This window comes from Zonotrichia leucophrys, chromosome 8 (genome assembly GCF_028769735.1).
Source record: "Zonotrichia leucophrys gambelii isolate GWCS_2022_RI chromosome 8, RI_Zleu_2.0, whole genome shotgun sequence".
Classification (NCBI taxonomy): Eukaryota; Metazoa; Chordata; class Aves; order Passeriformes; family Passerellidae; genus Zonotrichia; species Zonotrichia leucophrys.
The window spans coordinates 3,697,905-3,712,017 of NC_088178.1; the positions used below are offsets into that span (position 1 = coordinate 3,697,905).

General features: G+C 39.4%; 1 protein-coding gene across 5 annotated transcripts in view; it reads right to left on the minus strand.

Annotated features, from left to right (window-relative positions):
* Positions 1-7,338: 7,338 nt before the first annotated feature.
* RALGPS2 (Ral GEF with PH domain and SH3 binding motif 2) overlaps positions 7,339-14,113 on the minus strand; it is a 114,078-nt gene continuing 107,303 nt past the window's right edge. For all 5 annotated transcript variants that reach the window (XM_064719381.1, XM_064719377.1, XM_064719380.1 and 2 more), the window contains one exon: positions 7,339-13,395. In XM_064719381.1, coding sequence (XP_064575451.1) covers positions 13,366-13,395 — 30 coding nt within the window. In that variant the 3' untranslated portion in view covers positions 7,339-13,365. The remainder of the gene's footprint in view (positions 13,396-14,113) is intronic.

A 14,113-nucleotide genomic window follows, 5' to 3' on the forward strand; every position in this document is an offset into this window, starting at 1 on the left:
GAAACACAAATGTTAAAGTCATGCCCACTGAAAGAACTAAAAACCCACCTGCCATATTTGTAGAAGAGAAGCAAACTTGGTAAGCAGCAGGTTGAACTGGATAAGGTTTTTTGTTGATGTTGTCCTAAGAAAATAAGGTTCTGCATTTTATGAGCTGGGTAAACAGGTTGCTTTATTGCTGGCTGATCCAGGAGGTGCCAGAAACAATTTCTCTTTTTCTCTGTGATCCAGAAAGCATTTGGCAATCTCTTCTGGATGAAAGCTGTATCAAGGAAAAAAAAAATCATTCTGTACTCAAGTACCAGACTCTCAAGAGTCTGAGAGTGCTAACTAAGATCAACTAAGTGCTAAACTTGATTGTTTTTTTTTTTTTTCTTTTAGGATCAGTAGCATTTCTTACAATGCTGGAAAACACAGGTAACAATGATCCTACTGAGGACTGCTGCAGGCTGATGAAGCTGTTAACTCTGGTGGCAACAGAAAAACAGAGTTTATTCTGTTCCCTGGTGCCTGGACAGGTTCTGCCTACAAAGCAGCTATGGAGCAGATGGAAGGGGCAGGTTTTGAAGCAGGCTGGAAGACAAGGAGCAGAAGGATCCCCAAAAGCAGCCCTGAGGGAAGCCTGGCACTTCCTTGAGGGCTGGGGAAAGAGAGAGAGAAGCAGAGATCTGAGGTACTAGTGAGAATTTCCCCAATTTGTTTATGCACATCTATTATTGGACACATTTCAGCAGAAAAGATAGACATTGCTTTAAAAAAAAAAAAACCACAATATAATGAGAAACAGCCTTTGTGCATTGAGATGAGACACCTCTTCCTAAACCAGGTTTCCCAGCTGAAACTAACCACGTTTATTCCAATATCCAGCAGCATACATTGGATTTAAGTTGACAGAAATAAAGAAGTTTTATCCTCCCACAAGTTGACTGCTATAGCAATTTTCATCTAAAGCAGCAGCAGATTACCAGGACAAACATATTCACAGGGGTTTCCTTTCAAAAATCACTCTAAGACAAACATATTTTAGTGGCAGAAGGGAAAAAAGCTCACTAGTCACACCAGCAAAATACTATTTCCATTTAAAATGAAGAGCGTGGCAGCTCCAGTTTAATGGAAATTAAAGTGTGTTGGCACTGTCAACTTACTGTAAACCACTTGAAAGCTTTGTTTAATTTTTAATTTAAAAAATAATACGGGAACAGGACATACTGTCAATACTTTTCCAGATCCAATCCCACTTTCCATGTGTGCTAATGGAACCCTTACAGTTCTCGATTCACATGACTTCAATTTGAGTTACCACAAGAAATGTGTTACGACTTCAAATCTTCAGCCTGATCTTTCAGGGAAAATTAAAAGAGCATTTTTCTGTGGCTTGCAAGTAATTATACAAAGTTAATAGCACAAAATATCTGTTTTCCATTCATCTTTAATATAATCTTTAATAATCAGTTCTGATTAGTCTTTAATACCAACAAAGGAACTAGAGTCTTTGGAGAAGCTGTATCAGTTGATTTTCAGCACAGCTGAGACCCCCATGATTTAAATTAGGATAAATAAAGGCTCTGACGTATTTGAAATCTCAGATTCTTTGATGTTCAGATATCATAATGTGATTCTCATCTTGCAAGCTCAGATTTTGATAGAAGGTGTGACCAAAGGAAACTCTGGGCTACTCTCAGTGGCAGGTTTCAGAGCTGCACCATTTTGGCCCTGCAGTACAATGGGAATCAGTATTTTGTACTAATAAATTATTTTCAAAAAGAATCTTTAGAAGATTGGTTTTGCTTTGATATTTAACAGTCTGAGACTGTTCATAAGAGCCCAGAGAAGCCTTCTCACATTGCCAAGCTGTGCCTTGTGGCATTGCACACATCTCACTAAGAGTGGCATTTCTCTCATGACCTGATTAAACTCCACAGAAACCCCCACACTTATGGGTTTGCTCCCCACTGTTCCTTTGAGGAGCTGGAACAGAAACTTGCCCTCCTTGTTGGTGTGAAACCTACAGCCAGATTATACAGATTTGCTGCTCATGTGACAATATTCTCTTATTTTAGATGTTTCTTTTCCATTTCTTGTGTTCCAGGATTTGCGTAAGGAGCAGCTTCGAGTTTCACAATGTGGGAATAATACATTTTTGAAATACTAAAGTAAATTAGGAAGTAGATTTAAAACAGTAACATAACCTTAAAATATGAAGTGTTATGTTTGCCTAAACTGCTCTTTTAAAGAACCATGAGAAATTAAAATTCATCTAGTTACCAACATTCAAAACAGCATTGACTTAATCCAATTTGTTATTTCCTTGCCAGCAGCAGATTTTACTTTAATCTTACTGCCTATTACATTTTCATTGCCTATCCTTGACACTGAAGGAACAAATGCTGGGTTGATATTATCAGAGCCTTCGATGTCATTATCTAACTAGAAGTGACAGGCAGCACAAGATATTTTAGGACTCTTGCTTAACCAAAGGACTGGATGAGCTCAAGGTGAACCAGTCTGATGCATCCCAAAAGGCTCCTTTGGACGTTCTTACTACATGCATGGCAGGAGGGAAAAAAACACCCCTGTATTTGCTCGTTTACACTCAGCACTGAAAAAGCAGCACTTCAAGGATCAAATGGCAACACAAAGCACTGAGTTAGAGAAAATAATAAATGTATAAGCCTTGTAGGATTTGTGACCTGCTTTTAGTCTTGAAAAGGATCAGAATATAGGGGTGAATTGAGAGTTTTGCATACTTTCCCTTTTAAACTTGGACCTAATAAATAGTTTTTCCTTACTGTTTTATTTGAATAAACTATTTTACTCATATTTTCCCTGGCCACTTTTATGTAGACAGAATGACAAGAGGAACACAGAGCTACCCCTTCTGAGGCTGGCAGGAGACTGAGCAGGAGCTGTGGGCTCAGTCACCCAAATGCATCATTAACCTGGGAGCATTACTGTGAGCTATTGGAAACCCTTCAGCTCAGTGAGCTTTGTCTAGAGAATTGTTTTTATTTTTGATACTTTAAGCTTCTTTGAGTGCAAGAGATGGCTCTGTCTGCACAGAGCCTCACAAAATCCCTGAGGTTCCACGTCCACAGACACCCCCCTACAGCCCTGGCACTACCAGGATTTAAATGATTTACCTTGCCCTGAATTTTTCTTGGGCTGTCTGAGACACACAGCAAGGTCACTGATGGGCTCCACCTCCACACATCATCACTGTCAAAAAGTGATTTAAATCAGGGTAGCTGATGGATTTTGGCAAGAAACACCAGAGCAGACCTGCTCTGACAAGTTCTTCCATTATTTTATGCATTTATGACCCATTGGAAAGTGCACTGGATACCATTCTGTTAGTGCTGCACAATGAACACAACATTTACTGCCTTTCTGCTGTGCCTCAGTTTCTCCACTGTAGCACAAGGACAGGATGATAGCAGCTCCTTCTCTGGAAGGCACTCACACTGATGGATGAATCCCATGGAAGAGCAAACATATGAACTTGCTGATGTTCTGAACTAAGGCATCACCACATTCTTGAGGAACAGCTTCCCCTGGAATCTTATAACCAACAAGGTACTGAATTTTCAAGCTTTGATTTGGACAAATGGGACTGGAAGCAGAGCAGCACAACAGAGAGGATTTAAGTAAAATACTGTTTAGTAAATACTCATTAAATACCAGAGTAGCAAGCTGGTGTACCCATGTACAGTGGCTAGGAGATAGATAACAAAAATGGCATCTACCCTGAAACAGTTTCCTCATTCCATTTAAGGTCTCTGAAGGAACCTCACAAATGTCCTTCAGACCTGAAGGGAGCCCAGAAGACAGATGGAGAGAGATTGTTCACAAGGGTGTGGAGTGACAGGACAAGGGAGAATGGCTTCAAACTGCTAAGGGGCAGGGTTGGATGGGATATTGGGAGGAAGTTCTTCCCTCTGAGGGTGCCCAGAGAAGCTGTGGCTGCCCCTGGATCCCTGGCAGTGTCCAAGGCCAGGCTGGAATGAGATGATCTTTAAGGTACCTTCCAATCCAAACCATTCTGGGATTCTATGAAATTAAATGCGAAGCTGTGTGCAAGAACCCTATGTGTCATTGACATTGCATGAACTATTTTAACTCCTAAAAGCAATAAAATACAGATGTCTCTGACAAGATGTGAACCAAGATTTAACACAAAGTCTGGGGTACATTTCACATTGGCTCTGTGTTGGTGTGTTCACACCACATTCCTTCTGCTCTTTATCATCTTGCAGGTTCTTTTCAAAGAAACCAAAAGATTTGCAGGAACAATTTCACTATTGAGCCATTATCCTATTGAATGAAATTGAGAAAATGAAACTGAAAAGCTTTCAATACACAGAAGTCATCAGGAGTCAGAACTTACCTGGCTAAAAGTTCCCTCACTGTATGTGTACTCCTGAAGCCTCTGATACAGGTGTCAGAGACAGGGAATTAGAACAAAAGCAGCACTGGTGTAACAACACAGATTTTAATACTGATGGGGACCTGATTACTGAGGTGAGAGTGACTCAGGTTTGGTAACTCCTATACACAGTATTTTGGATATGTAATTCTAATCAGAAGTTCATAAAATGCTTGCCAACACCAAATATCCCTGAATCAAGAAATTATAATAGATGATAATTAGCCCATTTTCACTGTCTTGCTTTGAGTAAGTCTTAGATTCATGTTTATACTCATTAAAGAGAATCCTGCTGTTCCAGCACCAAGAACTCGGGGCTTGCATTACTTTTCCCAGCTCCACCATGACACATTACTGAGCTACTCCCACCACCACCAGTCTGTCCCTGAGCCACTGCTTTGGGACTGCTCCTGAATGAGGGGATGGCTCCCTCCTCTCATCAGCTGTTTCATATTCCAGTCACTCTGGAACCCTGCAGCAGATCTGCAGAGTCAGGCAGTGAGAAACACAGGCCACAGTTTACCCTTGGCTGTCTCGTGCCATCTCCAACAAGCAGTGCTTTGGTCAAAGGTTTAGCTGCTCTATTTGACCTTAGAACAATTCAGCTCCTTATCCCTTTTCCTCAATGCAAGTGACACATTTTCCTACCTGAAAAGAAAATGAAAGAGAGATTAGCACTTTGCTCCTGGCTGTGCTCTTGTATCAGGTTTCTCTTTAGCTTAATAAATGTTTGGACTCACTTTGTGTTTTGACACACATAAACCCCACACTTTTTTAACCTGAAAAAATATGCTTTTATTTTGCTCTTTGCAGGTCTCCTTTGAGCAGGCCCTTTCCAATGTTTTAGAATTAAAACAATATCATCTTATACTGGAATTATTCACCAGGTGCTTGACATGCTCTATCACACTAAACACATCACAGAAAAACCACTTGTCTTACAGAGCAAGACAAAGACATTCAGAAAAGGCAAGTTTTGCACAGTCTCCTGTAGTAGCTCAGGGAGACAAGCAGAAGGTTTTATTTTGGATCTACATTTTGTCCTTAAGCATCAAATTGAACTCGAAATGAGAAACTGAATGAGGCAAAGGTAAGCATTACCCATGTAAGGATGCTTCAGTATAAATGCTCAATTAAAGCAAAAAGCTAATAAAACTAAGAAAAACATTACTCACAAGTTATGAGCACGGATTCAAACTTCTGTATTCAATTTATTTGTTGATATAAAAACCATAACCCTGCTCTGTTCTGTGAGAGCATGTAGGCTATGCCAAAACAGTATCATCTGTTTACATCTGGCTGTCTTCTGCTCACATTTTTGTTACCTAACATTCTCACTTAAAAAAACTAATATTCAAAAAGAGGAAAAGATCATCTTCTTCCAGCTGGGTTATTTCATACTTCTGTGGTCTGGTTTCTCTGCTTTTCCCACAGATGTGAATCCCTCCCCCAGCACTGTGGCTTCTTCCCATGCAAAAGGAAAAAAAGGCAAACTGAAGATGAAATTACAAAACCAAGGGAATTTCAATTCTCTCAAATCTTAGTTTCAAAAAGAACATTCAGTTGGTGGATTCAGCATACACACCTGGGGAAAGAGCAGAAGTGTATCTGGAAATAAAATCATTCCAGTTGGGAAGCAAGGAAGGGATCAGGTGCCTTTCCCCCACCTCTCTTCTCATTCTGTGGATTTGGAGGCCATCTCCAAATGTACACAGCAGCCTGAGAGGCAAGAACATAAGGAGAGGGGCTAAAGGAGTCCTTGATATGGTCCTTGACTTGGAAAAAAGTTAAAATTAAAAAATACACTGAAGATTGTCACTCCTGCCAGTTCTATCAGGCTCTGCAGAGCTGCCACAGCCTTTCAATATCTAAAGGCAAGGGAGAACCTGACTGACAAAGTGAAAGATGAAAACAGAGCCTGACTTGGAATCTTTGCTGTGGACAGAGATGCAGCTCAAACAGGTGAGAGAAAGTCTCTTCCAAGAAGGATCTGAACCAAGAACCTCTTTGCTCTGTGCCTCCCACCTTGCAGAGTCTGGAGTCAGCTTCTGAGTTAATAAAGCAGCTTACCTGAAAATGTTTGCTTTGAAATGAGCATCTTTCAAAAGGAGAAGAGAGAAGGGAGAGAGAAGGGAGAGAGAGAAGGGAGAGAGAGAAGGGAGAGAGAGAAGGGAGAGAGAGAAGGGAGAGAGAGAAGGTCACCAGCTCATTAATTTTGTATTTCTTTTCACAAGCATTTCTCAAACTCAGTAATCTGGAAATAAGAAAAATGAGGGGGTTACAAAAATCTACTTTATTCCTTCTCTCTTTGTAAATACATTTGAAATGAATGGTTCCATTAAGGAGAAAAGGTGAAGGAGCCCAAGGCTCACATTCTGACAAGCATTTCACAGCATTTCCCCCAGGGCTGTATGATCAGTAAGGCTTCACAGCATTACAAAGGCACAGAGAGTAGGGAAGCAACACCAAACAAAGAGCTAAGGAAATACAAGGTTTGCATGCTATTCATCCATTCTTCATTTTCAATTTCTCTTCCATGTAGTTGCTCCTTAAGAGCCAATCTGCCTGATGACTGCTTTCAGTGAGTTTAAATTTACCACAGCTTTAAGTATAGAAGCAACAGACAAAAAAAATCTGATAAACTACCAAGGAGAGAAAAACCACATCATTTAACAGAAAGATGTCTGAGACCAGACATCCATCTCTTCAATGAACTGTACTTCCCTGCTAGCCTTTAGATTTCCTTTGCACCAGTGGACAATGGTCTCTTTACATGTTTCATTTCAAAGGTTCATTGAAAAATGCCACTAAAATTCCAGCTGATCTCAGCACCATTCCAAAAGACAGTCAGATTACACCTAGCTGGAGTTTGGATGCAGTTTTTAAAATGAGAAATTAAAACCTCAGACACAGGCCATCTTTTAAATCATTTATTTCAGTAGGAAAGATTTTTGAAACCTGTTCTTAAATTCAATTAAACTAGCTTATGCAAACACACAATCTTCACACACACACACACAGAACAAAGTTTTAAAAAAGGTGAAGGAAGAGGCTTGAGGACAGCCAAACTGCACATCACTCAGAGAGATCATAGTGCAATCCCTCCATCCCTGGAATGCCTCACACCAGCAGGGAACATTGAAAATGGCTTGTGTTTACTGCATGACACCTTGATCCCCCTTCCAGGGATGGCTGGTCCTTACAGGATTATTATAAAACACTTCCATGTTTCCTGGTGCTTCTCCCACTCCAGTACAGTAGTTTTTGAATGGATACACTCCTGCACACAAGGAGCCAGAAGTGCCAGTAAACCAGGCACCCCAGAACCCTTTATTTCAACATTGAATTGATTTATACTGCTTGTCTGCTTTGCAGTTTCAGCTGTGAACAGCTTTGGAATGGTAAGAAATTACTTCAGCAAACACACATGAAGGCCAGAACCCACCCAAATAAAGAGAAATAATAATAATCAAACACACAAAGGAAACAGAGTATTTACGGTGGTTTTAGTCACTCAAGAGCAAGACCAGGCTACCAGCCAGAACTGTGCCATGATCTGCAGGAATTTGCATTTCATTACATTTTATACACCTTTTTTTCCTTAGCAACTCAGTAACTTGGAGAAAACTTGTCAGCTCAGCTCTGCAACAGCCAGAGCTACACCAAGTAATTTGTATTTTCTCTTCTGACTTTTCTGCTCTCTTTGAGTATTCTTAGAAAGAGGAAGATTAATTTTCAAATTAGCCTTCCAACATCTGAATTTATAAAAAGACTATAGTAAAACTGCTGTGTTTTTATAAGGATATATTCCAGGAAAACAAATATTTACTTGCTTAAGAACAACACATTCTTTCTTTCATTTCCCCTTCCAAAGCCTCTGAAGTCTTTGCTGCTAAAACAGTCTCTAGCAGTTGTTTCAGTGAAGGACAGTGCTCCCTACACAGTGTTGGCACCAGAAATACAACACACAAAACTGAGCTTTTGGGATATTAAGATTTAGCTAAGCCTCCTCTTTCCCCAAACAGTTTTTTCCTGTGGTGTTTATTTATAACAAAAAGCTTGCAATATAAATTGTCTCCTAAGAATGCTCTTCAGTGTTTACCTCAAAGTGGGACAGACAAAAGCAAGCTCCTTTCTAACAATGTGAGCTCCTGAGCTCATGTGGTCTAGACCATGACTTGGACTATGCTCTTCATTTCCCCCCCTCACTAAATCTACTCAAGAGACATAACAAAATAAAAATAAGTTAATTTTTAAGAGGTCTGAGCTACTTCTGATAAAAGCTGAACAAGCCCAAGCTACCAGAAACCTCTGCATTTTTTCCTAAAAAGAGGCTACTCAAATACAGAAATAATACTAAAGCAACTCAAGCCACAGCTATGTTACACTGACCAGAACAAGTGACTGCTGCAGAAATGCAGAGGCTGTCAGGAATGTCACCCCTTGGAACACTGAGGACACAGCCTGCAAGTCTGCCGTGGTGGGACTCACCACTGAAATAAAGGAATTGGTCTTCAAGTTGATAATAAGGCACTGACAGAAGTCCTGCTCCAATGCAAGCACTCACCCTCCTCATGCACTACAAATCAGAATGATGGTTTGTAAAGGAAGGGATAACCCCTAGCAAAGAATCCCATGTCCACTCATATAGATCCTTTGAATGGCAACTTTCCCAAGCCAAACCACCTTATGAGCAAGCTGCTTTTAGAGAAAAATTAAAGGAAAAAGCTAATATTAAAGAATAATAATAAAACTTTCACAGCTGTCTCCTTGTAGGATGAACAGACAATTCACTGATGTGATTTAGTACCAGCCTTGGGGTTTTTATACAGCAGGCAGCACTAAGAGCTGGCCATGAATAAGGTTGGAACTACTAGTGTTGGTGAGTTAGAATACCAAACAATTAAAAAGGACAAGTAATGAAGAAAAAGGCCACTGACAGAGCCAGAAGAAAAAGCATCCCATGTTTTTTCCCTTCATTTGGACAATATTTGTTACAGTTAATCAAAACCATAAGATCAACTTGCCTTTTGTCAAAAGAGACCTCTTCTCCTCATGTGCCTCAGCAGCACAAAAACCTGCAACTGCTTCTGCTGGGAGACAGAGATTTGCTGTCACCATGTGTTAGGTCTGATACCACAGAGGAGAAGTGTTGAAAATACTGAATGCAAATACAGGAGGCTGATGTTGCAAGAGGCATTAAATTTGATGAGTTTATTCCTAGTGAGGAGTAGATAACTAATAAAACCCTGCTGTATTTTTTTATGCTTCCTTTTGTTTCCAATATGTTTTCCAATCTGCATACTTTTCTAAACTTGATTTTAAAGCAGGGTGCTAAAGCTCATTCATTAAGTATTTAGGTGACTCATTTAGTATTTGTAGTTTTAATGCCTATAATGTGCACCTAAATACTTATTGAATCATAACAGCTTGAGTAATACTCCTCTGGCATAAAACAGACATCTAAAAATAAAAAAGTGTCTGAGCTGAGCTATGTTTATTCAAACTACCAGAATGTTTTAAAAATAAAAGTTATAAAAATTATTTGGTTTAAAGGGCACTGGAATAGAAATCAGGTTTGAAAATCCTAGCCAAAAGTAGCAGACATTAATTAGATAAAAGTTAACACTAAGCAGTGCAGTGTTATATATTTTTAATGCAATGCACCAATTTCATAAACCAGACATTCCCTGTTGTTTAATCTTTCCCAAAACTTTTAGTTTAGCTAAAAGGCTGGTTATCCGTCAGCAGATAATTAACATTCATATTTGAAGCCTTGCTAGAAGAGCTACTCTAAATAATTTTTGCTCAAATACAGCCAAAACAAGGAATTGCAAGGGACATCTTTAGCTTCAAAATTAAAACATTAAGGGATAAAGTGACAAATAGTAGCTGAAGTGATTCAGCACTTATTAACAAGATAAACAATTAGAGCAAGACATTAAAAAAGAAAATCAAAGAGAAACTGCCAACTATCTGAAGCAGTCTGGGTGACAGCCTTACCTGAACACCATGAGCTCGCTGCTCTCCTTGTTTTCTCAGCAATACTTTCATTTATTTAACTTTTTTAACTCCTTTTTTTTTAAAGAAAGAGCATTAGTACATTCTTTACAGTGTGTCATTGAACTTGTCTGAGTCTCTCCACAGCTTAGCTGAGGCAGCTCTCCCTGAGGGAGCAAACCCAGCACCTCTTTGTGAGCACCACTGAGCTCAAGCTCTAGAAACGTCAGTGTTTGTGCAGGACTACGTGGCCATAAACAAAGGGAAAGTTCTGAACTACTCACTGTGACAAGTGCCAAAAATACTTCCTGTGTTGTCATTACTCACTCCAGTTATCCTGGCTACACATTTAAAGAAACTCCTCCCATAAAATTCAATCTCTCCCACAAAAAACCAGCAGATCTGAGGGCAGAAAACAAGCAAGAGTAGGAGGCCCAAGGACAATGAAAGCTGGTAACAGCAATTCATTAAAGGATAATTTGTGAATTCTTTTCCCCACCATCCTCCTACCATAAAAACTTAACTGAAAACAGCTGGAAAAATGCAAAAATCCAGTGATAAATGACACGTCCTGACCTGGCTCTGTCCTTAGCAAAGCTGAGGGCTGTCAGGCTGTGGCTCCCACTTGCATCTTTCCTTTCACTAACAAAAGAACAGACACAGTTATGCTGCAATGAACCTAGAATAGCTTATTTAAAAATTCAAAATCCACAGGGTATTATCCACAATGCATAAAAAAAAGGACACAAATTGTTAAAAAAACCCAAACAAACAGTCATTGAGAAGAAATACACATTAGGTAAGTTTGAAAACGGAAAAAATCCAAACTCAAGTTGTGCAAATTCTACTAAAGTAACACTGCTGGCTGTCAGGATGTTGTCTTTACTATACACCCAAAGTGGGTAAACCTGGGAGATGTGTGAATTGCAGAGGGATTCAGCACAAGAAACCCCTTCCCAAAATTCATGACTTCAGAACAGACTTCATTCCCCATATAAAAAACAGCAACAAAAGAACTGCAAGGGGAGCCAAATTCTCATAGTCCTTGTGGTGTAATTCCAACAGAAGCATCCTTCTACTGTTTTTCTTTCTACCAAGAGCCAATTCAGAACAATTCTTGGAAACATAAACCACCCTATTACCCTTTACATTACAAGTGGTTAGGGTTTTTGTGTTTTGTTTTGTTTACTGTGAGACTGGATTACCTTTCCTTTTGCCTGCCAGAAATCAAAAATTAATCATTTCCATTACATGATTAATTTGACTCTGGAAAAAAAAACCCCTCAAATGTGAATTTATAGGCTTCTACTCAGATGCAATAAACAAACTATACATTTTCAAAATAACAACTACTAGTAGAAACCTTTATTAGATAGTCAGAGAACTCTGAAACAGACTGGTAGGTAGCTTGTTTCTGTTTAAAAAGGAGAATTCATGGTGGAATCTGCAAGCATATTTACGGTCACTAAACCACAATGTCAATGGAACAGTTACTACTTTTTCACAGACTTCAAAGCTCCAATATCAGAGTCATATTTTGGACAATGTTTCCTTGCTTTACAAAGATCACATTTTTGAAGATTAAAGAAAGACCAATCATCCAGGAAACTAGGTGACGTCAAGGAAACCCCAATAAAGCAAGAATCAAAGTCTTAAGCATCAAACACACACATAAAGCACAGCTCCCTTTTTACAACCATTATGTTTTTCTCTGTGAGTAATTTCAGTGACCAAGAATGATTCCTGTCAAAGATGGAATTTTGATGGCCCCACACCTTTTCTCTCCCTTAGGTTATCCTACCTTCTAATAAATTAGTTAATTGCCTGAAGATCAAAAGAGCTTCTGTACGTAAGGTCTGCTTTAGGCCATGTTATCAACACCACACAACGTCAACTACTTTGACCGAGACAGATACTAAAATCAATTATTGCCAAATGAGAACATGAAAGCTTGAAATTGTGCCTCTATCTTTTTAAAATGTCCATCTGAAGTGATATTATGAAACACCACACACTAACAGTGGTCCCTAACTGATAATTAGCAGATACCCAAAGTCAAACATCTCAGTGAGCTGTACCCAGGTGTTGGTGTTTTGTCATTCAGCTTTTCTGTGAAGGAGTCACAGGCATAGAAACACATGGGATAAAAACACTCAGTTCTGACCCAACAGTGCTTTCAGGTTTGTCTCATACACACATTCCCCTGACTGCCCCAAACACGTGTTTTTCACCAGGAATTAGGGCTAAACGTACCAAACTGATTTTTGGCTCAGCTCTGCGCCCCTGTCGGAGTCTGGCTCCCACACAGGACCAAGGTTTGCAAGCTCAGGGCTGCTCTGAACTTGCAGTTGTGTTACCTTTCTTACAGGTCTGAGAGAAATAACACTGCTCCAGGCCGTGTGCCTGGGACAAGCTCCCCTCCAGGACTCCTGGGAAGGCCTAAAGAACATCTCCAGAACATGTAGTACCTTTTACCTGGTTCATACACAGCTTTTGATACAACTCTTAAATACCAGTTTACCTGTTTTCTTAAGAATGCCTAAAAAGGTGAGTTATTTTCAAAATTAGTATAAAGTTAAAAGAAACTCAAAACTAGCTACAATCTATTTAACTCAAGCACAGCACCGCCAGAAGTTTCACACACACTATTTGGTGTTTCATGTTGTTTTTCCTTTCACTCTTTAAGGCAGTGGTTTCCACAGGTCAGTTCTCAGAACATAATGAAGCATGGTCCATGGCAATTCATGTTGCAACTCCATTTTTAATTTGGGGGACTCCACTCCCCAACCTTTAGTGGTTTTCTTCAGGGCTCCAGAGTTCAGAGATCGAGTTGACAGGTTCTGTTCTGGCACAGAATACAGCTGGCACATTTTTCATTAGGACCTTGTTCTCAATTATGAGATGGTTCAAATTGTCCTTTTTTATTGTTTTGAATTTGCCTGTTATTCAAAGGTCATCAAGTTGGCAGGAACCTGAAAACAAAAATATAAATGATAGAAGAATTTACTGCAGGTAGTAGTTACTTGCATTCAACTATTTCAGAGACTAGACACCTTGTTGAAATGCACATCATTCTGTCTTCAAAAAAAGGGAGAAGGAATGCAACTATCATCCAGCAGGAAAAATATACGTAGAGGTGCAGAAACCCCAGGTATAATAAAAATATTAAACTCCTGTGAGGGTTACAATTTCCTTATATGGTTGCAGAACTTCTTAATTTTAATGACATTTAAGATTTGTCATCAAAACAACCTTAACATGATAAATCTCAGCTCTGCTAGACAAGGAGAACCCTCTCACCTGAGCCCCAGCTAGAAAATTCTTGGCACACAGATCAGTGATTGATGTAGGCCCCTTGGTCTTTTTAAAACTAATAAAAAAAAAGGCATAAACAATTCTTTGGTTTTTCCCATACCAAACCTGAATGCCTGTTGCAGCTATCACTCATGAAGAGATTAAAGCTAATGTTTGTAATATATTATTTTATATCCCCATTTTCCCTCCATCAGGAATCTGTCTGACACCAACATCTCTCATTTAGTCAGGTTATTGAAGAGCCACCACATTCCTGACAACTGTCAATAAATAGTCAGTTTGGGCAGATATGAATCAGGCATTTCTTGCTCTGCATTTACCATTTACCTGCAGAAGCAAGAACGCTCAACTGGGCTAAAGCTGCACCATTAAAAT